Source organism: Numenius arquata, chromosome 6, assembly GCF_964106895.1.
Source record: "Numenius arquata chromosome 6, bNumArq3.hap1.1, whole genome shotgun sequence".
NCBI lineage: Eukaryota > Metazoa > Chordata > Aves > Charadriiformes > Scolopacidae > Numenius > Numenius arquata.
The window spans coordinates 22,941,723-22,966,512 of record NC_133581.1 but is presented as its reverse complement, the minus strand read 5'-3'; the positions used below and the strand labels follow the sequence as shown (position 1 = coordinate 22,966,512).

General features: G+C 39.0%; 1 protein-coding gene across 3 annotated transcripts in view; it reads right to left on the bottom strand.

Annotated features, from left to right (window-relative positions):
- Positions 1-17,436, bottom strand: part of USP47 (ubiquitin specific peptidase 47) — a 57,630-nt gene extending 40,194 nt beyond the window's left edge. The window contains exons 1-2 of one of the 3 annotated variants that reach the window (XM_074149323.1): positions 17,242-17,436; positions 2,767-2,826 (exon numbers count right to left, since the gene is read on the bottom strand). In XM_074149323.1, the coding sequence (XP_074005424.1) occupies positions 2,767-2,826; positions 17,242-17,280 (99 nt within the window). In that variant the 5' untranslated portion in view covers positions 17,281-17,436. Of the gene's footprint in view, positions 1-2,766; positions 2,827-5,563; positions 5,614-17,241 lie in introns of those variants that run through there. The other 2 variants (XM_074149321.1, XM_074149322.1) reach the window with 2 other exon arrangements.
- Between the last annotated feature and the right edge of the window lie 7,354 nt (positions 17,437-24,790).

Below are 24,790 nucleotides of genomic sequence, written 5' to 3'. Positions count from 1 at the left end.
AAAATTTCAGCCAGTAAACAGATAGTAGAGTGCTTCAAATCACCACTTCAAGCTCATATTTTGCTTTGACATGATCATAAATCCTGCAGAGGTATAAGTATACCTTTTGTGATTTTTAGGAATGCAACCCAGGAGATCTGCAAGCTTCCAAATCATCTTGGAAGCTGACCATTAAACAAAAAAAAGTTTCATAATCAAGACACCACCTTTCTTCTACTAAACCCACTGTTGTGTGAGTCACAGGAGAAATTCTTCTGCCTGAACAGAGTTAGAAAATTAACATTGCCAAGTGGCTACTAGGCAAAGTAAAGAGATTTTTAGCAGCAACTTTACTTTTCTGATTTCAGATACATTGATAATCTTGAATAAAGGTGGCAACGGAATAGCGATAAAATTTCACAGACCCAGACAAGCCAAGAAAATGGCATTTTACCAACCCTGAAAACCCAGGAAGTCAAAGTTTTAAGCACAATCAATTAATTCTCTCAATTATCCCAAGTTGTAGAATGATCAGGAATAACTAATTATTTAGTTTTTTTAATTTAAACTCGGGTCACACAAGAAAGCATCAGGTCAGTAAAGGGATTAATCAGTTCCCAAGGACTCAGCTTTTTCAACTTGTAACACACAGAAAGCATTAGTAATGCACATCAAAGCACCCAAATCTCAGTCCATGGCTAAAGTGCACATCGCCTAAAAAGGTAAAGATACATGCAGTGCTATCATGATTTTCAGTGAAAACATTAATAAAGAGCAAGAACTGTGTTCATGCTAAAACTGTCAGCCACATCATAAGCTTTTTACAGAGAATAAAGAATTAAAGAAAATGTAAAGAACTTCAGCATCCCTTGTATTTCTACACAACCAGCCTCACAACACACATGACCACCATCAAAGTGCTATAGTCCCTTATGAGAGCTCTTACATCATAAAATCTTTTAAAAAGGAACAGAAATGTTTTAGCTCATGCTGCATCCCTTCATTTTACAAAATTTCAAGACCAGTTGACAGTCTTCACACAACTATAAAATAAAACATTAGCTGACTACAGCGTCTATTGCTACAATCATCAGAAAAGATTCGTCAGAGAAGAGCAAATAATCTCCCCTCCCAAACTGTATTACACTAGTTTGCTTTAGACTGTGATTTTCCTTAAGACTTTAAAGTCCAATTTCTCTGTGTTTATCAAATGTAACGTCCTGTGTTGAAATCTTCATTAACTGCATGCTCATAAATTTCCATTTCCAGCAAATCTGCAACACTTGATCTTCATACATTTAGTCTTTACTGGAGAATTTTAGGTTTATGAAGTACTTTCCAAGAAGACAGACAAAACTATTCCTGAAACATTAACGACACATTAAGAAGCAAACAATTTAGAAGTCAAAGTAATTTTGATATTATATCCTCATTTTCATCCACAGTTCCCACAGAGACACACAAGGCTGTACTTGAGTAGACTGAAATTAAATTTCACTATTACTTCTCCTGGGTTCTTTCCTTTAAATTTCCCAGCAGAGCTTCATTCTTCAATTTTTTCTTGCTAAACAACACACACACAATTTGTCTCTTTCATTGCGTGGTTACAAAAGAGAAGATGAAGCTTGTGGCCTAGTTCAGAAAAATCAAGAAAGTAGACCACTGGAAATGAGCAGCAGCCAAAACTCAACAAACTCATAAGGTCACCTACCCTAATGCCCCAGATGCCCCAGCAACGGTAGAACAGTGCAGAGATGCTAAGAGGCAGTTGCTACTATTCATACAGCTTCATCAAGGAAAATGTAAGTTAACTCAGATTTAACAATTCGCACTGATCCTGCAACTTGACCTGCTACTGTATACAAGCATGTCAGGAATAGAAGTTCTCCGCTGGAGAATCAATCTCTTGTTGTCCTATTGCCTTTACATAACTAACACCTTAGCTCGCCACCTCTCTACTCTACAGAAGATACCTATAAATTCAACTCCTCCTACTCACACTTCCTCCACTACCTTCGATAGTGGATCAGTTGTGACTCATAGTGGAGTTGCTACTGAAAATAATTAGACACACAGTATCCGATGGATGGAAATAACATTAAGCGAACAAATTATAGAAGATTACAGAAGATTTGCTGGTTGGGTTGCTGGATGTTCCACATCGGACAAATCCTCTCTTCCTTGTTCACAGATATAATTCTGACAGACTGAAGTGGTTTAACTCGGGGTTAGTACAGCAAAGGGTATTAAGCCATCATTCACGCTGCCACTGCTTCAAGTTGTTCACAGTAAATAGATACAGCAAAAATAACCTATTCATGGCAAGTATTCGCATATACCATCTGAACTACCAGAGAACACCACAAACATCTTGTTTGTGGCTACTTTACTATAAAAATAGTGTAAAAGACAATACTGGCCAGTGATAGGCCTCTAAACTATTTTGAGAGGCTGTTATCAAACTGAGTGCACAAAGTAAACACAAAACTTAACTTTAGTCATTGCATAATCTGATGTTAGGACAGCTACAAGATTCCTTTTCTTTTTTTTTTTATGAAAAGCTACAAAGGGCCAAAACCACACATGCCAGCCTAAAAGCATATAAACACATACTCAGTTTGAAGCTTCTAGTGTTAAGACCATACATAATCTTTGTATTCAAGAACATGCACAAAAAATTCCAACAGCTCATGCTCACGTTAAGAAATAAACAAAAGCTACAGACAGCATCATGCTCTAACTACATATCTTGGTTATCATTTTACAAAGTTGATTTCATCTGTCTACCTGTGAAAATTTCTTCTTCATTTCAGCAAAGATACTTTGTCTGCAACTCCAAAACATATCCTATAGTATATAAAAACAAAATTAACAAGTCATAATTCTTTATGCAAAAAAAGTCAATTTACTATTGTAAAGTCAGCTTTATAGTACAAGTAAAAGATTATTAATGAGTTCTAAACCACCATTCACAGAATAACTTTAAAAAGAATAGCCTCCAAATATTTTAACAAGTTCTCTATTAACATGAAGTACAGTGTACACTATTTTAACATTTAAATTATCATAGGAGTAGCGTTACATAAAATGTTAGTTATGTTGTGATGACAGACTAAGTTTCATAAAGTAAAAAAGGTATTTTTTATAAAAGATGGATATCTATAAAGATGGATAAGAAAAAGTAAACAAAAAAAATCAAGATAAAAATTTATAGTAACAAATTCCTCCATTATATTAAAAATGCCCTCTAGACATAGGCAAATATTTTACCTCAAATGGCTCAAGTGCAAAATTAGGATACAACCCTGAAATTCAGTTCATTATTGCATTTATAAATTATGAGGCTATCCAGTTTCATATGAAACTGTCCCTTCATGCATGAATTATTTTCCATAGGGAAGTTTTTATTAATATGAACTCATTTTGAAGTATTCAGCTGAGGGTAATTAAGAGATGCAGTTACTGACTATTCTTATTCCTAACACTCTTAAGAAAAGCCTGCTTTAGTATCTCTGCTGTACCATCAAAAATGCAACAATAAACATTACCTGTACAAAACTGCTTTCTGCCTATGGACAAACATCAAATTAAGTAGTTTCTGAATCTGAAGCATTGCACTCTGTATTCTTCCAGAAAGAAAAAAATGGAAGTGAGAAGGAAGATGCTAATAACCTAAATGCTCTTTTCCAAATTTCTTCAACTGCACCCTCAGTCAAGATTATCAAAACATAAAATTAAAAAAAAACGTAACCTTAAACGTACATAAATTGTAACCTTTACTGATGTGCCCTATTTGCCCCACCAAACAACTTACAAAAATAGCCCAAATTAGACCACCATTAGTAATTCTATCTAGCAACTGTTTTCTTTACACAGTTTGTAATTTCAGATTTGACAGGTTTTAAAAATAAAATTAAAAAAACCACAAAGACAAACCAGAAAAACACCACTACAATTTAAATGTTTTGCTGCTTACTAGCTCTACCCAGTCTCAACTGAAAGTTACATACATTTTGCTAATGTGACTTAAAGGTTAATAGAATCCCTGAAACACAATTTTGAAACTGCTCACTTACAGTATTATGATCATCATCAGTATATTGCCCTGTGCTGAAGACTTAAGTCTTCCAATTTTCCTCTTAATTCATGCCTCCAAAGAACCCTTACTTTAGCCCGAATTCCTTCTCTCAAGAGACAGGCAAGTTAAGTCCAGTATACACAGGGGTGTGTGTGTCATTTTCTACTGTGCAATTTTAGTTGGTGCATGCAGTGGAGAGTGGGAGGGGAGGGTAGGCTCCAGGCATCACCTGAACGGGACACAAATATCTACAGTTTGCTTCTTTCATAAGAATTCTCTTATGCTGGGTTCTCAGCTCTTCATTTCTCATAAAAGGAATGCTGGGAGATTTTCAAGACATATTTCACTCTAAACAAATTCTGAATGGCAAAAGTTGATTTTCAATATTCCACATAACACATCAAACAAATAAAATTTACAAATTATACTGTTTATATGATATTCAGGAATTTTAGAAGTAAATCAAATTTAAATTAAATTGTAATTTCAAATGTTAACCTTTTAAAAATATTGAAACACTGATACTTTCACACCAAGTCACTCCATCTTTTACACTCTTCCATTTCTAGAAAGGAGATGACGTTCCCAAACCTGCGGGTGGAAAATTTCTGACTACGTATTAGACCAGACTTGCAAAAGACTCTTTATAATACAAACATGCAATTAAGACACAGGTCTGACATAGGTGGACATTCTAGAACACCATTCTACATAAGCACTTAACCCCATGTACCTTTCTAAAAAATATTTTATCTTTTTTACATGAAAGGTCTGCATCTGTAAGTCACCAAGCATAAAGCATATTGTAGCACTGAAGTAATCCAAGCTGCAATTCTGTATATACTAATAAACAAAGCATTGTTATTAGTGCCATTTGCAAGACTGAGACACTAGCTTTGACCATATAGGTTTTATACTTGTTGAAAATAGAGGAACAAAAAAATAACAGTGTTATTAGATCTGTCAAAACAATATTCAGATGCAAAACTGTAGTGGTTTTAGCACTGCACTTAGATGCAGCCTGCTATTTTTCAGCTTTGAATCACTGAGTTCACTGAAATTCTACAGTAGCATTTTACTAACATTATGAGGACAAACCAATACAAACATATTTTATTTTTCAAATGACAGAAGATTCTCCCAAGACTAACTCCTGCTTCATTTCTTTTACAAAACTATTTCCAGAGATTGAAAGCGAAACCTAAAGGTAAGATTAAACTTCATGTAGATTCTACCCAAGGTTTCCAAATTCCAGTATTTCCAACAGGCAAAAATATTGACAGCATGAATCAGTAAGTAAACTCTTGACCTAAACTTGTGATTTTAAGTAACAGATGTGTGAAGTTTGACTGCCAAGTAAATTTAATGGCCTATTGAGACTTAAAAGGATCACCAGTAGAGAAGTTCCTACATGTCCACACCCTATAAATAATTCTCAAAAATCACTGCAATACAGAGGAAAGACAGAGATCAGTAGCAAGTGGCAATGACAGACATCATGCTTACATTCACAAAATTACTTGGATGATTAAGCCTAAGCAATTCTCAAACTTCATGTAGCTTCAGCAACTTAAGACTACCATAGAAACGCACACACATGACTACTGCCTATTACATTACTGCTGGTCAAAGTCTGGGATGTACATTCCAAGTTTGTGTAACCGATTTGGCATGCATTTCCAGCAATTACAAGTATAAAGTGAAATTTGGTATCTTCAATCACAAAAAAGTAGTCTAAAGTATCATTGCATAGAAACATTCGGACATTAATTGCAGTTCAACTGAACAGAAGTTTGTTTCAACTCTCTTTCTTAGTATATTTGTATGTTTGAGAAATACAAATTGCTATCAAACCAGCTCCTTGAGAAACTAAAACCGTATTTCAAGAATTCCTTCCCCTATTCTAAGAGGTCCACCCCATTAAACACCACACTGGATACATGCCAATAGCATTGCATTCTGCACAAAACGTAAAGGAAAAAGACCTTTCAAATATACAGCAAGTAAGGGGAGAATAGGAGCTAAGTTACTATCTCCACTCTAAAAAACTCTCTCTGCCCTGTATATTTTGAACTATGGGCCTCAGAGTCTCCTTATCATGCACAACTTCCTTCTCCCCCCAATGAGGCTAGTCACACTCCATGCTTTCCCCAGCCCAACAAAGCTCTTTTAAAAAGGCCAGCTTCCCTGAAATAGCCAGGTGAGCAAGTCACTCCCCTGGGAAGTAAAAAAGGATGATAAAGGTCCTCAGAATGAGCGTAGCATTGAGCAGGTGGTCTCCATCACTTTGGGCACAGCTGTAGTTACTCATCTACTGAAGAGAGAAATCAGACTCACATTTGGCATTTTTTTAGGGGAAAGAAGCAACTTCTTTTTGAAAGACAACTTACTAGGCTAATTCTGTGAGAGCATTGTGAGCTGTTACTCAACACAGCTGCCTCACTGCAGCTTAGTCTGAGTTAATGAGGGAGCAGTGCACTTAGAATTCTGTTACAAATGCCTGAACCAAAACATACTTAATAAAAGAGTATTTTATAGTACACTTGTGGCAAACAATACACTTTTTTTAAACACTGATCCCAGGAGGTCTCAATAAACAGAACCATTTGGAGCTGTTGGTTTTGATATATCTTGTGTTGGAACGTTTCCCGAGGCAAAATAATTCTGAACAACCTTTACACACAATCATTTAATTCTGAATCTGACTGACTGACTTTGTGGTATCAGGTTTGTGAGCACCTGAATAACATACTTTATCCTCAATTTCAAATTCTTCATTATACCTGGAGAGGCTTCAGGCAAAATCCAACAACTGTGTTTTGAAGCTAGTGAAACTAGAGCTTTTCTGTCCCATTATTAGCGAGAAAAAAAGTACATCACACCGAACCCAAAATACCATCCACACTGATTCTGATCACTTTCCTAATTACCGAAACTTCGCTCCCACCCTTCTTTTTTTTTTTCCAGGGATGAGATATCAAGGATTCACAAGACTTAGGGAAGCCCTTTCAGTCTATTGTTGTGACTAGGAACAAGACTGGAAAACAGGAAGGAAAACTATCAAAAGGATGTGTAGTGGGCCAGGCTATGTATGGTAGAGGTAATTTTCTTCAAAGAAGCCCCTAATGCTAATAACACAATAACGTTTTAGCTCTCGCTGAACAGTGTTTGCACAGTGTCAAGGCCTTCTCCAATTCTTACTCTGCCCTCCCAGTGAATAGACTGGGGGGCGCACAAGAGGCTGGGACGGGACACAACCAGGTAGATAACCCAAACTAACAAAAGCAATATTCCATGCCATATAACAGCATGCTCAGCTACAAAAGGGAAAAGAGGGGGTTTAGTTATGTTCCATCTTTGCTTGGGAATTGGCTGGTTATTGGTGTACCTATAGGACATAGTGAGCGATTGCCTTAGCATCCCTTGCTTTTCAGTTTTTTCCTCTCTATTCTTCCAGTTCTTTACTTATTAAACAATTTTATCTTGACCTCCAAGTTTTCTCGCTTTTACTCTTCCTTTCCTCTGTCCCACTGGAGGTGGGAAGAGAGCGAGCGGCTGCATGCTGTTTAGCTGTCTACCAGGGCTAACACACAACAGGGTGATTTTAAAAAAAATATATCTTGAAAGCAGTATCGTTATTGTTTAAATTCGGCATAACCGAAATGTGGATTTCTTTTTTGTGTTCTTGTCCTCATTGCTTATCAACTTTTAATACCCATTCACCTCTGCTGGATCACAAAGATTTCAGGCAACCTCCCCATCTCCAAAATTACAGCTAGAGAGACTTCAAAGACAGTGCAAGGAAAGGAGAGTCAATAAAAATTGACAAAGTATTTTAGAAAATGGTCAGAGTGGAAATCTGAGACTCTTAAAAAACCACACACAGGCTAGTCCATTTATGTTCCTCATTATAAAGTTTGAACTCTGATTTCAACCTTTTGAACCCTCATCTGTTTCAGTTCACATAAACTGCTTCACTGTTTCACTTACACACATTTTCAGCAGTATGTCCTTGGTTACACTACCTACTACAATCTACTTCAATCCATGGCATTTAGCTTTGCTTTTCTCTCATAGTGTTTGATACACTTTAACAGAATGAAATTGAAGCGTGAATGAGATACCTCATTAAGACTACTGCAAGTAGAAAATAATTACAATACCCTTATACAATAAGATGAACACACCCACCTATTTTGGAAACTCAACATGGAATTCACAGTACACTAACAACACTTCACACATACACGGCAGCCTTAAAACGTCAAACACAGCAATACTCCAGCTATACAAGCAGTTAAAGCTTGAAAAGCTGCAACTGCTGCCAGAGGCAGCACTCTTGCTCCCACCTGCTTATTTCCACCCCCACACTGTCCCCTTTCTTGTGCTGGTACAAATGGTCATGCAGTTACATGCTAAGCAGGCTCAGATAGCTAATCCTTCTTAAAATTAATCATTTCTGGTTGGTTTTTCAGTGCGTTTGCTTTAACCCAAGTCAGCCCTCCAGCTTCTCAACAGAATCCTTAACTTTCCTGGAAAAGGACCGAGTGATATAACGGTACCAGCAAAGTAGTATTTTAAATGCATGGATTATATGTATTATATGTACTTAAATTACTTAATACCAACATCACCTGGATGTACTGAAACTTTCTTTGGTATTCTGAAAGATTAAAATGACACCCTCCATCCTTAGGTATGAGTCTCTGTAAATGTCAGTGCTGCTCACAGGACAAGAGTAATAACTCCCCCTTCTATCTTGAACGGCCTAGAAGAGCAAAAAGTGTCATTACTGTAGCAATCCTTTTGCTTTTGCCTTCACCTGACGCTCACCCTATTTTCCAGCCAGCTGTAGATACAGGATAACTGCTAGAGATCATGGAAGAAGGCCAAGGCCATACTGAGACTAATGGCCCTGGCTGACTGAACCATAAGAATGCTTCCCGATGGTGGACAACCCAATGCAGAAAGGAGAAGAGGTACAAAATAAAATTCCATAGCAGGGCCTCTGATCTTGTTCTTTTTGGAATAAGAGGTACATGTTTTACTCTCTTCTCTGCCTCACATAGATCATGGATTCATTTGTTGTTTTCAAAGAACAACATTTCCTCAGAAATGGTTCTCTAGTAACAAAATTTTAACAAAAAAATTAACAAAAGAGTTTGCCGCATCACTGAAACAGAGTTGCATGGCAGCTGTTAACTGCCAGTCCTGTAAAATGGATATGGAAGAATTATTTTCATACTATTAGACTTCAAAGTCTAATACTTCCAACTTTCTAAACATGTCCAAAAATAACACTATGCCTCAGAAATAAAAAGTATGTTATGAGGCTAGCATTTACCTTTGAGAGTTTATTCCTACTGTTGTGGACTACTGGGTCATTTGTAAAAAGCATTTATAAAAGAATACAGACGACATTCAGAAAAAGTTGATACAGGGCCAGAGATAAGTACCTGTATCCAGGGTGTTCAAAAGACTATAGAAAATGATATGGCAGTAGGGAACCTGTCTGGGGACAACTGAACTACAGATCAAAACATTTACTTTTCAGTTTTACAGAGGCTATTTTCCATTTAAGTTCTGTACTTTAAATACGTCTTACTTAAGAATGTCTGGAAGAACCAGTCTTCTTACACTTAGCTCCTAATGGTCTTTTAAATATGGTAAATTAAGGTGGTTCACGATTAATTACTTCCCTTAAAATATCAAGCATATCAACTGTCAATAAGGAAATCGTACAAATATTTCCTGGTCATGCCTACAGATCACACAAGAACTCTAACGAAGTTTCTTGTTATTAAATTAAGGAAATTAAGGGATAACAAAGAATACTCCCACAGTAGTAACAGACTGAGTTTTAAAATCTAAATAGTTTTCTTTTAACCACTGGACAATTAGAGTATTTCACTCTCTTATTCTTAAAGGTCATAATTTCAACCGATTGTATTTTCTTTCATCCTATAACCCTGAATTATTTAATTTCCAAAGGTTTTTGTAACCAGACTAAAATAATGGTGAGAATTAAATGTAAATGAAGTTCTATATATTTGCAAACTATCTGCTAGCCTCTATGCATTCATTACAGTACAAACTTTACATTCAGATCTGAACCAGCCTCATCTTTATCTGGCTTCCTTCCGTTTGCATCTTGTGTCCACCTTCTTAAGCACCATGTTCCTTGTTTTTCCTTAAAAAAAAAAAAAAAAAAAAAAAAAAAAAAAAAAAAAGAAAAACAACTATCTGAGAAAAGGAGATGCAGGAACATCATGAGACGCTTACCGCACTTTTATATATTAACTTGGAAACACATAATTTTTGTCCCATGGAGACACAAAAACAGTGGATGTGCTTTCACATTTGCCTTCCATTCCTTCAAGTACAGAACTACCAGAAGACTTTTTTCTAACATTTTCCTACACTGGTAATATTCTGAAGGACTTTCTGTGGGATTGTTACAAATGCAATCTTAGCGTAACATATCAGTCTCAGCAAAAATAGTAAGAATTTTCTCTTTTTGGACAATTTTGAAATGAAAGCTTACTTCACTACAAAAATCACCAACAGGTATGCTAAAAAATTACAGTTTTGTACAGTTTAGAGAGTAAAAGATGCAAATGCAGGGGTAATTTTTTTTTTAACTCTTTACTAACTAATTATAAACTGTCCACCTGCTGCTGGAGAGAGATAAAGAGAAGCTGAGTAGCGAGGTGGGTCAGCAGTGATTCAGTTCTGTAGCAATACTGCAGAGAATGAAGGGTAAGTTAAGAACGTAAGCACCCATGAAACCTGGGCATAAACTCTATCTGCTACCACTACCACAAAGGGCTCCAGGGAGAACATGGAACTCTGAAGCATGTCTCCATAGAAGGTATATATATGACAACCTATATGAGTAATAAATGACTTTTCATATGATGAAAATATTGTATTTACAAAAACCAGGTACTACTTTAAGTTGTTATATTTGCTATTTTTTTCTTTCCTTTCAGTCATTGTTACTGATCTCAACACCATACCTATACAAAGCAGTAAACACACTTGGCTTCCACTCCTTTATCTTCTGCAGTACTTTGCCAGAATTCTTCAAAAAAATGCTATCTACATCTGTTTTCAGACATTATTTACAGTGAAAACTTTCATAGTATATCAAGTATATTTCTCACACAGCTTCAAAATTGGAGCATTCACCAATCCTATGGAATTAACGCATAATGATATTACTTAAAAGGCTTTCATCGCATCTGATTATTGAGAAGACACACCTGAACTGCAGCACAAGATATTCACAGAACTGCCAATCTAAAAATCTGTTGTCAATTTTCAGAAGCACCTGAAGTATCCTTGTGGTCACAATCTCAAAGATTAAATTGAATTAAGTGATTTTTACCCCTTGATTTTTTAGACCATGGACGACATGTCCTTTTTAGAAGTTATTTCATCTGCCAATGCTATGCAAGACCGTTTGTTCTGTGCAAGTTGATTACATGCCAAACATTGCAAAAACAAAGAAAACACCACACATTTCACAGTGGCTGAAACTGTAATCAAGTTGGTTATCATTTCATCAGAAGTTTACAAAAAAATTTACTAGTATTTTCAATTATCAGTTCTTTAGTTAGTAGTGGCATTGTTTTGAGAATATTTTGTTCAAGACAAAAAAAAAAAAGCTAAATAGGCAGCTTACCTGAAGGTATACTGTATTAACTCTCAAAGGGATACAGTGTAAAATATCAGCTTTAAATGTTCACAACAGGAATGAAAAACTTTTTCAAATTTATGAAATTTATATGAATATGTATATGTAACTCAATCACTCGATTTCCTAGACACATAACTTCACACTTAGTTTCTTACATAAATCCCAATATATTTTCAAATACAAGGGAAAGAGTAGAGCTGTAACTGGATATATGAACATCTGTACATATTTTAGTGCATTACTGTATTAAGTGTGATATACTTGGGAAAAGGTTTGAAATAATACCTTCCCCCCCGCCTGAGTTTAATTCTGACAGAACTAAAACTTGTAAGTCAAAGGTAACACAAAGTCAATTTATGCATCTATTTCAGCATGCATCTGCAAGTTTAAACTGTATATTAATATCAACACATTATATCAGAAAAAGGAAGTTGGATAGTAACAATTTTCATCAGTATTTGTGTGGTAGGACAATTCATATTTTAAAACTATGATGCAAGACCACATTGATCTAAAGGTACACAGGTACGTAGGTATTAAAACCAATAGAAAATAGAATTAGAGGAATTTACCTATCTAAAAATGGCAACAAAGCACTAGAAACTTTTTTGTTGTATACTGAAATCCTGAGCTCAATAAAGACAGTGTAGAACATAACACTGACAGATCTTTAAAGTATTCTCTGCCTCCAGAAAACTACTTCCCATCTCAGGAAAAAGTTCATTACTAGTTTGAGAAACACTGTGCAGCTGCACAAAAAAAAAAAAAAAAAAAAAAAAAAAAAAAAAAAAAATCAAGGATTAAAATAACGTACTCATTTGATTTAGAAACTTTAATCACCAGTGAGCCACAAAACACCAGAGAAAACTGAATTTCTTGTTTGTGATGAAGTTCAAAATGTATTACCCACAGAAAAAAAATTAATATTAAAGCGATACTTTGTTTAGTTGTCAGATTATTCTACTGAGTAATAACTTTAGCTAGCAGCATTTAAAGACTGAGGTTCCAGTATCAAGTGCTACCTAACAGGTAGCCAGTACCTCCTAGGAAAAAAGTTTTCATCAGATGATCTCAAGCTGCTATTGGATTATTATCCTGATCACCTTTCTCATACCGCAGACTAAATATCCAGATGTATATAGCACGGGGAACTAAACCGTGACTGAGAAGCCCACTGGTTGAACTAAGCAGGGAAAGATCTTGCATTCTAATCTCGTGCCTTGTTCACCAAACTAAACTACTACCTGAATACCATACAGAAAGTGTCTATTTGCAAGGAATATATGACTTGATGGAACTGTGTGTGGATTTTCTATTTGTTTCCTGAATTTGATTTCCAGAATATCTGCTCAGTCAATGAAGTAGTCCGTTTCTCCATTTCTCACAATCATACCTTTTGGAGCCCACTAGAAGGGAAGCAGGAAAAACTGATAAATTACACAAGCTGTAACCACTTGCAGAATCTCTTAATACAGACGAATGTAAGAACAAGGATGTCATCAGCATTGAAAAAAAGAGCATCCCTTTACTAAACAGAAATGCAAAATATCTTAATCAGATTCCTGCTCTTCTAATGAAGAGGTTAGAGAGATACCCATCAAGAATCTTACTTTATTCGTTCACTGCAGAAGATTAAAATGGATTCATCTGTGTAGGTATGAAAAGATTCACATTAGTTAATCAAGAGAGAACTCGCACTACTTTCTTTGATTTAATGGCAGCAAGCATATATATATTTATTCTGACAGGTGTACTTTGGATAGTTCATGCTGGAACATGTTGAGAAAGTATCTGCAGAGCATTTATTTAATTAGTAGCACACATAATTCAAAAACCTCATAGCACAACATACTTTTTATATTCTGACCGATTCTGGGCAATATTCACTAAGTTCTGACACATCTTGATTTTCAAGAAAAGTCTTAGCAAAGTTCATTTACATTACCAGTAAACAAACATGCATCTAATTTTCTCATCTACTGTGTTGATTAGAACATTTTATTATTTTCTATTTGAGATAGATTTGCCCAAAATAAGTTTCAGGCCTACTTTTCCTCTCAGAAACACTGAAAGCCGTAGAAGCGTTTTCCCTTCCCATAGCACCATTTTCCACTTAATTCCATTATTATCCTATTTTTACTATTTCCCCTCTCTCACCAGGGTTACTGTTTTACTAGACTAATGAGGGAAAAATTGACACCTAATAACAAAGCAACTTTTAAAGAACATGCTTAGCATTTACTACCAGGGTGCAGCAATGTCCTGTATGCTACTCAATGCCTTCTGTTTCATTGGATATAAAAGAAGAATAAATTGAATGGCTTCTCTTTCAGATGAAGACAGAAGAGGAATTGAGGATCGGAAGGAAAAGGAACATGGACCAGTTCACACTGAACCCCAGACCTAGCAAACAGACATTTATATTGCCCCCACTGTAAGGAATTATTGGTCACGCAATTACAGAAATAGCTGGGAAAGCATTAGGCATTGGTAGGGATGCAAGAACCAATTTACTAAATGCCTGTATAACTTGGGCAAAAATCTTAATATAAAAAGAAATCCCAACACCGAGTTATTAGAAACTGTTTTAATACATCTGTTCCAAATGAAAAAGAACTTTATGCCAAAGTTATGAGGAAGATAAAATAACAAGGCTCCGATTACCTGTACTTTAGAGATGCAGCTGAACTTATGCAACGTTCAAAAAAATTTTTTTCGTAAGAGACTACTAAAAGATATTCTAAGTGCAGCAGAACTACTAGTATTTTGTATCCATGAGAACAGGCTGTTATTCTTTACAAAATCTCATGAAAAAATCCACACAATATACTTTAAAAACAGCAATCTGAGTGCCTGTTAGCACACACACACACACACACACATATACACAAACTGAAGAGTTATAATGAACCTAATACCTATCTTTCCATTCTTAAAACAGAGGCTGTTAATGTTACAGATACCTCCTACTACCATATCTACCATGGCATCACATACACTTGTAGAAAAGAACCAAACTCCTCTTCCCATCCACTCCTTTAGACCATTAGTCATTCCCCAGACTGGCCTAAAGCAAACATTGCATTTCTTCTTGCTCTTTTACGCTGGAATGCAAAGGAAAATTATGGTTTTATACTAATTTTCAGCACAGCAAAAGACTGTGAGCTATAGAAGTGAGGGCTATACAAGCTATATTCAACCTGTTGGGAAGGGACAAAAAACATGAACTGTAATCATTTATCCACCCCTAAAGGGCAAAACCGAAACTCCAAATGATCTGCTTTGCCTCCAGCTGCTGATAAAGGCGTAATAGGAATATTTAGAAGGCTGTTGAGAACTCAGAGACCTAGAGAATTCTGTTTACCCATAACTCACAGTGTTCCCTGCAATGAGACTGTTAATGAATCTCAGGAGGACTTAATGTGAATGCTGAAGCATAAGATTTGTTAAACTTCCTATCACTGAAATAAAAGTGAGGATATACTGAAAAACATTGGAAAAGCTGAAGATCAACTTCCATTATAACATATATAAAACCAGACAGGCTTAACAAAAATAGTTAATCTGTTTTCCTCCTCCATTTGAGGAATGGGGGCACAATAAAGAACTTGAGAAAACTTGCTGAGAAAAATCAACTTGCAATGTGAAAAGTCCATAGATTTCACACTGTATGTTTGAGACATATCTATAACATGTATTCATCTTCCTTTACCCACACTTCCCTCCCTACAGATAAAAGTGCATTCAAAATCCTAGTCCAATGAGTCAGTTAAAAATACACATCTGAATCATGCATATATTCTGAATACAACTTTAAAGCCAACAGGGATACTATTAATACATATAACTGAAGAAACAGCCTCAGCTAGCTGCTTTTATTAATCACCTTGTCTGTTCCAGTTAACTACAACTAATGCCACAACGTTTCCCCTGCCAGTGTCCTTTATGTTTGTTTGTTTTCAAAATGAAATATTTAAGTATAATAGCTGCTATCTTCCATTCTTGACCTTATGTTTTTGGAGATTTTTTTTTTAAAAGCAAGTATTTAAACATAGTAACTACTACACTCCATCCTTTATTTGAAGTTTCTGGAGATTTCTCTTTCCTGTTAAAAGACTTAACATAGTCCTTTAAACCACAGGATTTAACAAAGCAAACAAAAGGTAAAGTTTACCTTCGTCCTACATACATACTGTACTTACCTGTACAATTTTATGCAAAAAAATTTGTTTCTAAAATTCACTACTGGTATTTGTTTCACAGTTCTATCAAGGATACCACTTAAGGATCACCACCTCTTTTTGCTAAACTCTACAAAATTTAAGTCCTTGCCTCACGAAGCTTCTCGTAAGAATACACAACGGAACAGGGAGATGCAACAAGCCACTGACATTTGATGAAAAACAACAGGAAAGATTTGAGTAATTTATCAGAATAGCAAAACTACCAAAAAGGTTGGCTGAATATGTAAGCGTACCAGCTCATGAAATAAAGTTTCTCTAATACTACTCTACAAATAACCGTTTCCAACATTTCACGCCATCACTCGAAGACTCCTTCCCCTTAACAGTATCGCTCTTGCTTGACACGTGTCATTTGCCTATCGCTGCAGGACAGAGGCTTAGCCTTCCTCTTTCACGCAGGCTCTTATCTTGAGCCTATGGCCAAAAACAAGCCGTCTCCCTTCCTCCTGCAGCAGAGGAGCGACGAGGGGCCCACAATCAAGGAAACTCAACCCACTGCTGCACCGGGCAACATTTTCTCTGGTCCCCACTGCAGGCACTACCACCCGTTTTCTGCACGGCTTCATACCGGCGCCGGGGACACACCGAGCCACCCCACAAACTCGGCAGAGGCCCCCCCGGCTGCCATTTGGCACGCCGGGCCTCTTATCCCCCAACCGAGAACGCCTCCGGCATTCAGAGACCCGTCTGGCCGGCAGGGCCTGCTCTCTTCTCTGCCCCCTCGGCTCAGGGCCCTCACCCGGAGCCTCCGCCCCCCTCGCCAGCCCGGCGGCGGGCTGCCCTCCCGGAGGGCTCCGCACAAGACCTCTGACACGGGGAGCGGCCCGGCCCGCGGCCGAGCGCAGGCGCCGCCGGCCCGACCCGGCCCCACCGCCACGCAGGCCAGCCTCCCCGCATGCCGCGACACAGACAGGTGCAACTCTCCGGCCGCCTCTGGGGCCTTGCGCAGCCCAGGCTCGGCCCCAGCCTCCTCCCCCCGACACGGAAAAGCCACCCTTTCCCCGCTACAGCACCATTAACCCCCAACCCAGCCCCCCACGGGCCAAGGGCTGCCCATCCCCCTCACAAAGACGGGCCCTCCCTCCCGCAGGGCCTCGCACCGAGACAGCGAAGCCGAGCCAGGCCGGGCCGGGCCTTCTTCGCCGGCCCCGGCACCGCGGGCCTCCCGCACGCCGTAGGGGGGGAGGTGGTGGTGGCCCCTGCGGCGGCCGGCCCGACGCTCCCGCGCCCCGCCTCACCTCTTTGGGGACGAGCTGGTTCTCTTCGCTGGGCACCATGGCCGGTGGCGCGGCGCTGGGCCCGCAGCAGGCTGAGCTGAGCGTCGTCGTCAGCAGCGGGAGGCGGGGGGACGCCCGCGGCTCATCCTCCGCCGCCGCCCCAGCCAGCGAGGGCAGCACCCGCCCCCTCCACCACCGCCAATCAGTGGGGAAAATGGCCGACGCTGCTCTCGCGAGAACCGAGGCGGCGCCGGGGCGCCTCTTGGCGTTGTCGTCCCGTTCGCCCCTCCGCTCGCCCGGCTGAGGTGCGCAGTTGTCGAGTACAAGGAGCGGTGCGGGAGTCGCAGCGTGTAATAAACTCTGCAGGCGGCCAGGGCATAGCCGCGTCCTTTTCTCCTACCTGTGGCCGTAAATGGCGCTTGGTTGTCGCTGTCCCTCTCTTGCGTTACCCTGTACCTGAGAGCAATCGCCGTCCGCGGGCCGCTTTGCCACAGCCGCTTGGCTCCGCACCCCGTTCATGGCGGTGCGGGGCGTCCCCTCCGCAGGGCTCGCAGCGGGTGCGGGAGAGCGTAATAAGTGGTTAAAATTGAGTTGGATTGGGTAACTGAGGAGGAGGAGGAGGTGGTGTGTCCTGAGAGCACGGCCTGCAGCTGTGGGAGAGAGGGTCTCCCGTGGATGTGGGAGCCTTCCCCCCTCACAAGAGCCGGGCTCCCTACCGGGCGTCTGCCCTGAGGTAACGGGAGCCAGTGCTTTCCTTCACCCCCCTACGAGGGGCTCTTGCCAGAGCCAAGGGACATGGGGTGCAGTTTTTGTTTGTTTTCCTCATTCTTTTCCCCCTCACATCTATGTGTAACTTGCTGGTGTATGGCCGTGGGGTTAGGAGACCAGCAGGAGTGGAAGGGTAAGTATGGCCTGATCCCGCCAACGCACACATGCGCTTCTTGGTGCCCAGAAGTTGTTCTTTAAAGTGAAGTTAAGCATATGCTTGCTTCTCTAAATTTAGGGTTAATAGTGTGTTTCGAAATGAAATACAAGATTATTCTTAGGCATCACTAAATTGTTGATATTTGTCTGCAACAAACTTAAGTATATATGTTTTTATGTTGCCTGAGGCACACTAAAAGCCAAACACTAATCACTAGAATGACTAAAATGCGCACTAGAAGAAAAGTAATTACCCATTAATGTCTACTTGACTGACAAATAGTTTTTAAGTGAAAAACATTCTGCTTAGCTAATGAAGAAGAACGGTACGTGGTAGTCATACATTTTGTTGTACAACTATTTTTCTCATTATTTTAGTGTCCTCTTGTGGAAAAGTGCAGAATTGAGGATACTTTTTGATTTTGTGTCCAAGAAACTCTCTGGTCTGGGGTAATTTTTGAAGCCGATTGTACTGAAGGTTACAGGAAATCTATTGTGAAGATTTTTTAAAAGTAAGTGATCTCTTCTACCTTCTCATGTTTGAAATTTGTAGTGTGTACGTCTCAGGTTCCTTTCTGTCATCCTGCTTTCTCAAAGGTGAGATTAGCATGTTTTGGAATCAGGATATGTTAATAGTAGTTATTTTTAGTATAGTATTTTAACACTTTTTAAAAGGCTTCCAAGCAGTCATTTCTGTGAATAACAACATCAGTTTTATTTTCATCTTTCAAGTGTGCTATGGTAGGCGCTAAGTTTCCTTTTTGTAGTTTTTTTTTTCCAGTTCTGCACCTTGAACTAAGCACAGAAGTCACATGTTGAAAAATTACTTGAAACAGTTTTTAAATGTATTTCTGACACGTTTTTCATTACATAACTTAATAAAATCAAGTTATTTATATAGCAAAGGTCAGGAGGCTCTCTGAGACAGAAGCTCTTGCTCTCTAGTTTTAAAATATGTTGCACTTGAAAGCCACTCCCCATTTGAGCTCTAATATAATGAAATCAAGCATCAAGGCAGGAACCTGGGAGTCCCTTGCTTTGCTTAATGTTAAGCACAGAGTTGTGTAGAGCTACTCTTCTACAACAGGTAAAAGTATGTAGAATAGTTGGGATTTTTTTTTTTTTATAGGAAAGACAGTATGGAATTAATAAACTCACGTCTTTTAGAAAAGGGTTTTTTAATTAATGCTTGTCAGCTGTGGTGTTGATTAAAATATTTGAGATTTAGTTTGGGTTTTTTTGAGGGGGGCTTTTGTAAGCATCTCAGTGTGAGAAAAGGTATAACTGTAGAAGAAATGAAAAATGTTATCAACATTTGTAGATACTTGAAGAAGTACAGCTGCCTGGTGACCTTCTGTTGTCTGGTGGTGTCCAAAGATCCATGAGATTAGTGAGCAAGTACTTGAGTTGAAGAGCCAGAACAGAGACATAAGCTTGCAATAGAAGGTGATATACAATCATCGAAGCACTGGCCGGGAGCCTCCAGCAGAGGTATGTGACTGATCAGCCTGGTGTTACTTTGTTGAGTTTTTGTTCCCTTTTTTGGGATACACACACACCTCGCAACCTCTGGAACTTGGGGAATTCTTCCTCTGTTTCATAAGGAATCCAGAAATCAGAAATAAGAAGCTTTCAGAGATGTTACTTTTGAAAGTTCTTTTGACTTTCTAAAGTGTTATGTTCTAATAGTTTGGTGGGTTTTTTGCTGCCGTTTGTGCTTAACAAGGGGCAAAGCTTAAATTAAAATGTATTGTTCTATTGGGATAAAGAGGTAGCTACTGGAAGTGCCTACTAGATAAGAATCAGGAGTTTGATTTTTAAAGAAATACTTGTTAGATTGTTCTGCCAAGCTTTAAAACTATGCAAACATCTAGTGTGGCCTGTGTGCATGAAACGTCTTTAATGGAGTAATAATCCCTAGTTAATAATTAAATTTCCAGGAGCTTTTGTAATTTGTAGATGCTAGAGTATTTAATCTCTTCACATGAGACTTCTTAAAGCGGAATATTTGAAATTCAAGTTTCGTGAAGGGAATTCTAGCCTTACGTAAAGGCTATTTAACATACCACAGGTTTAACTTCTTATTAGTGTGAAGAAGAAAAATTGGTATCTTACACTAAAAATTGTGCTGGATTTTCAGTTATGGCTGAATTTCTTAAGCTATTGATTGTCAAACTATTGTTCAGAGATGCATTAAAGAGTGTCACTAGTGCTGAAGCATGTCAGTTTCCAGTCAATGACACTTGGCTAGTTTTAGTCAATACGGTATTTATCACTAATGTATGTGTTGTATTGATGAAAATGTAGTTGTGCAACATTGGTATGCTAGAGTTAATAGGCCTTCATTATAATAGATGATGAACTTTTAAATTAGCCTGTGGGAATGGGTTACCTCCACCCCTCCACAGCCTGTTAAAGTTTGTTTTAATCATTTCACCTTCTCTGTAAGATTTCACACACTCCTGTCCTAACACCCGTATCCAAGATTTGACGAATAGTGGAAAAAAGTTTTAAAAACTAAATGGAGAGAGGGCTGCCATGTAGCTCTTTCGTATGCGCAGTTGTATGCTAAGAACTCTAGAGGTCCAAAATCTTAAGAAAACAGGTAAATGTCAGAATACAAACTGATGTTACCTTTCCCAAAGTAATATTATCCTGTTTGAAATAGAAAACCTACATAAAGAGGATTGTGTAGACTAATACCATTGGTTTGGGATGTCTTCTCTGAAATACTTCAGTTTTGAGTTTTCAGTTAGGCTGCTGTTGGGAGATCTATTTCCTGTTTCGGAGGTTGGTGGTCTTATTTGCAGAGCCAGCATTTCAGTGCTCGCTTTCTTCTGTATTGTTCTGTTAAAAAACCAAAACAAACAACCCAAAACCACAAAAAAAAAACCCCAAAAAACAAAAAACAAACAAACAAAAACCCTCCAAAAGCCCCTCCAAACCTGAAGTTTGCCACCCTTGGCAAGTTGCTAATGAATATTAAAATAATATAGCCATTCTGTATTTGCCAGCAGTAGAAATGTAGCCATTGCTGATGAAGCGTTCTTTTAGAGCTCTTCTGCGCTGTCAGCGCTTTAAGGAAAACCAGCTGAAGGCCTCTCCCCTTTTCAGTCTTTGGCAAGTCTGTGTCTAATGATAGAAGAGATGTGTGAAAGTTCAGGGTATCACAATCCAGCAGTTCGTTGCATTGCTGGTTACTTTCCTGTTTGAGCCTCAGGTAGATTTTCCAGAATTGCACAAGAACTTTTGAAGCATTTCTCTGAAAATCTGCAGACTACTGACTGCGCCATCCAGTCCTGGCAGTAAAGGAAAAAAAAAAAAAAAATCAGTAAAATTGGTGCTGATATGGATGGAGTGAAGGTAGGGTGAAGGGAGAATTATTAGGGAGAACAATTAGGATTAGTATAAGGTAAAGAAGGGACAATTATAATATTCTGGATCTTTGCAAATGCTTTTTGCTGGATTTTTATTTCTTTGATCTTAGCTCCCTAAATATGAAGCAGGCCAATAAAAGGCTAAAGCACAAATTAAGATCTTTAAAAAAGGAACACTGATGATTTTTAATTCTTCTGTAACTGTTGTTAGAAAGGGGCTTTTATATTTTAGGATTTTGTACTGTTTATTGAATGTGTTAAATGCTGGAATCAAACTATTAATTTAAAGATTAAGGAATCATTAAATAATTTTCTATGATCTGTATCTTTTAAAAAAAAATAAAGATTATAGTCTTCCATGTCTAAAGAAGTGTATGCATAGAAAATAAAAAAAAATAGATCATTTTCTTTGAGTTGAGAATGGTGTGGGAAATTAAAGCTTTAAATGGGAGATTTACTACGGAGAAAGTATTCTTTCACTTGTAAATTGTAGTAAATAGTCTTGTAGGTCTAGTAGGTAGGTAAGCAGCCCTCTGAAGTTAAACTTCAAGAAATTAGGAAAAAAACCTCAGTTTAAAGTTCAGTGCTAAACATTGTGTTCTGCGGCTCTTAAACACTGCTCTTAGCAGTGTTTTCTGCTATAATCTTTATGAGCATGCAAGTGCTTTTCTGTCCTCTGACACTAATGCCTGCCAAGACCTTTTTAATCAAAACCAGTAGGGGATTATTTTAATTAATTATAAATCAGCAGCCAAGACTCATTGACATTTTTTGTTAAAGATTATCTTCTTACTCTAATTTCAAGACACTGAGTGTTCAGATATTAGCTTAAGAAGTTAGTTTTCTTTTCCATGATAGCATTAATCTCGTCTGAATTCCCAAATGGGTTTGAAGGTGAAATTACAGTTGTAAGGAAATAGAAATCCTGCAGAGAATTTTGCAGGACCATAGATTCCTTTATTAACACCTAATTCTTCTGTCAGATTGAGTTAAGGTTTTCAGTATTGTGTACTTAGAACTAGAGAGCAGTCTCTAGCGTTAGTAATCTAAACAAAACACGGTTCCAGGGCATTCGACCTCTTGATGCACTTGTCAAAACCTTCCTGGTGTCATTGGGAGTCAAACACCTGCACTAGCAGGCCAACATCCCCTGTGTGCAGTGACAGCTTGGAAACTGCTGTGGGCTGGTATCGTGTAGAGTTTGTGAGATCCAAGCAAATCTCACACAGTTTGCTGGCTTAGGCGCGTGGCCAGACTGTAATTCTTCTATCTAAAATGCGTGCAATAGCTTGGAAATCTGCTGTCTCTTTTAAACGTGCAGACTAGTAGAGAGTACTGCATACGTTCTTCCTGGAATTGGGGCTAGTATGTTATCTAACCCCCTCCTCTAAAGCTGGGTGTTGGTGGGAGGGAGGGCATCTCTATGTACAGCAACATAGCAATGGCTTACATATGGGAAAGCAAGCAGAAAGCAGAGTTGCCTTGAACGCATACCGTGACGGTAATGTCAGTCACCAAAGTGGTTCAGTTATTTCAGAGGTTCAAAAAAAGCTCACAGTGACATAGCCAGTATATTTGAAAACACTGAATTAACACTTAGCATGCGTGAGGATTACTCTTGGAGAGACACTGTAAGAATGAAAAGGCAGCACTAAATAAGACTGTCGTGCAAAAATAGCAAGAGTACCTTCACATGAGGCTGCTCTCAGTATGGACACTTGGAGTATTTATAGCTGCCCTTGGGTCCAGGGGAGTTAAATAGTTCAGGTTTGCATTAGGGGTTCCCAGTGACCCTTCAGATTAAATCTAGTGACGTTTAATATTACAAGCAAGTGCTAATTATACTGCTTACAGCTCTTTGGGGAAGCAGGAAGTGGTTTCGTATCCTCGGCAAGCCCTAGCACATAGGAAACATTCCTTTTTCCCAGATTTAACATCGTAGGTGGCCTTCCCCTGGATGAGACATGTTTTCTTTGTAAGGTGTCACAATTATCAGTGTAAGGCTGTAGCTCGCAGCTGCCTGGGCCTCACCCCATCCCCTCACTGAGGGGAGGGAAGGAAGTGCAGCACTGACGTGTTTTGAATGTGCTGTCTATGGCAGTGAGGGCAAGGGCAGTACCTGCAGCAGGCTCTGTGCCCTGGGCTGCCTTGTGGTGTGGTCTGCCTTTGTCCTCTCTGCACCCCCAGCCTTCTCTGCTGGGGCGGGGGCAGAAAGCAGGCGGGGGCTGTCACCCCTCTTCCCATTTCTCCGTGAATGCTGCCAACTGACAGTGCTTGACACCACTCTCTCTGCTTTAATTTTCTTTCGCTGGTGGTGGGAGGAACTTTGTATTTTAAGGAATATTGGAGTGGGCTGGGTTATTTTATAGTTGTATTAGAATAACTAGGGGAAGGGGAGTTGCTTTTCGTCAGCAGTCATTCCTCGTGCCAGGGCTCCCTCCTGTCCATGACAGGAGGGCCACGCGCCTGTAGCCCTGCAGCTTCATGCTTGTGCAGCCTGCATAGCAAACATTGTGTCCCCACAAAGGCAGGGGCTCAGTGTCCTGCAGTGAGATGTCTCTTTTTAGGTAGTATGTGCATAGCTGTTGGGAGGCTTGGTCTTAAACCTGCTGCTGGCTCTGTGGTTTTCCAAGCTCAACCTTGTCCTCATTTTGCAATAGGCTGTCCCTTGAACATCTGCAGCTTTTTTGGGCTTTAAGGGCTGGTCTACTGTGAGGGTTGCTAAGCTCTTTCTTGCATGAATTAATGTAGCTTTACCTTTGGCAGCAGTAAAGGGAGCTGCCAGAGGTCTTGCATAGTGTTTAAAATGTCAGCTGCCAGTCTGGAGCAGCTGCCAGCGCTGGAGCTGTGGCAGGGGGAGCGCTGTCACAGGGTGAATGCAGGCAGTGTCACTGTGGACACAGCATGAGTCAGGCTGGGCAGGGACTTGTGTAAAGAGAGTATCCTGACGTGGGTAAAATGCCCTTTGAAATCTCCCAGCAAGTTGTCTCCTGTGTTGCTTGGGTGATATATAAGGAAATGCTACTGGCTTTTGACTCTTGCATTTTGTGTTCAGGCCTGACTGTAAGTAGCTTGTCAGAGTGTGGGGCCTACAGTGATAAAGGAATCCTGTGAAACTGGTAGTCTCTCTTCTGGGTGAAAGATTAAGGCAAAGCACTACCTACCTAGTGAGAGCCTTAAGAAAGAATGTAGTTTCTAAAACCAATCTCATTTTGTTTATTTATGTGTCGATTTTAATGTTTGGTTTTTTTAATTTACTTTTTCTTTTA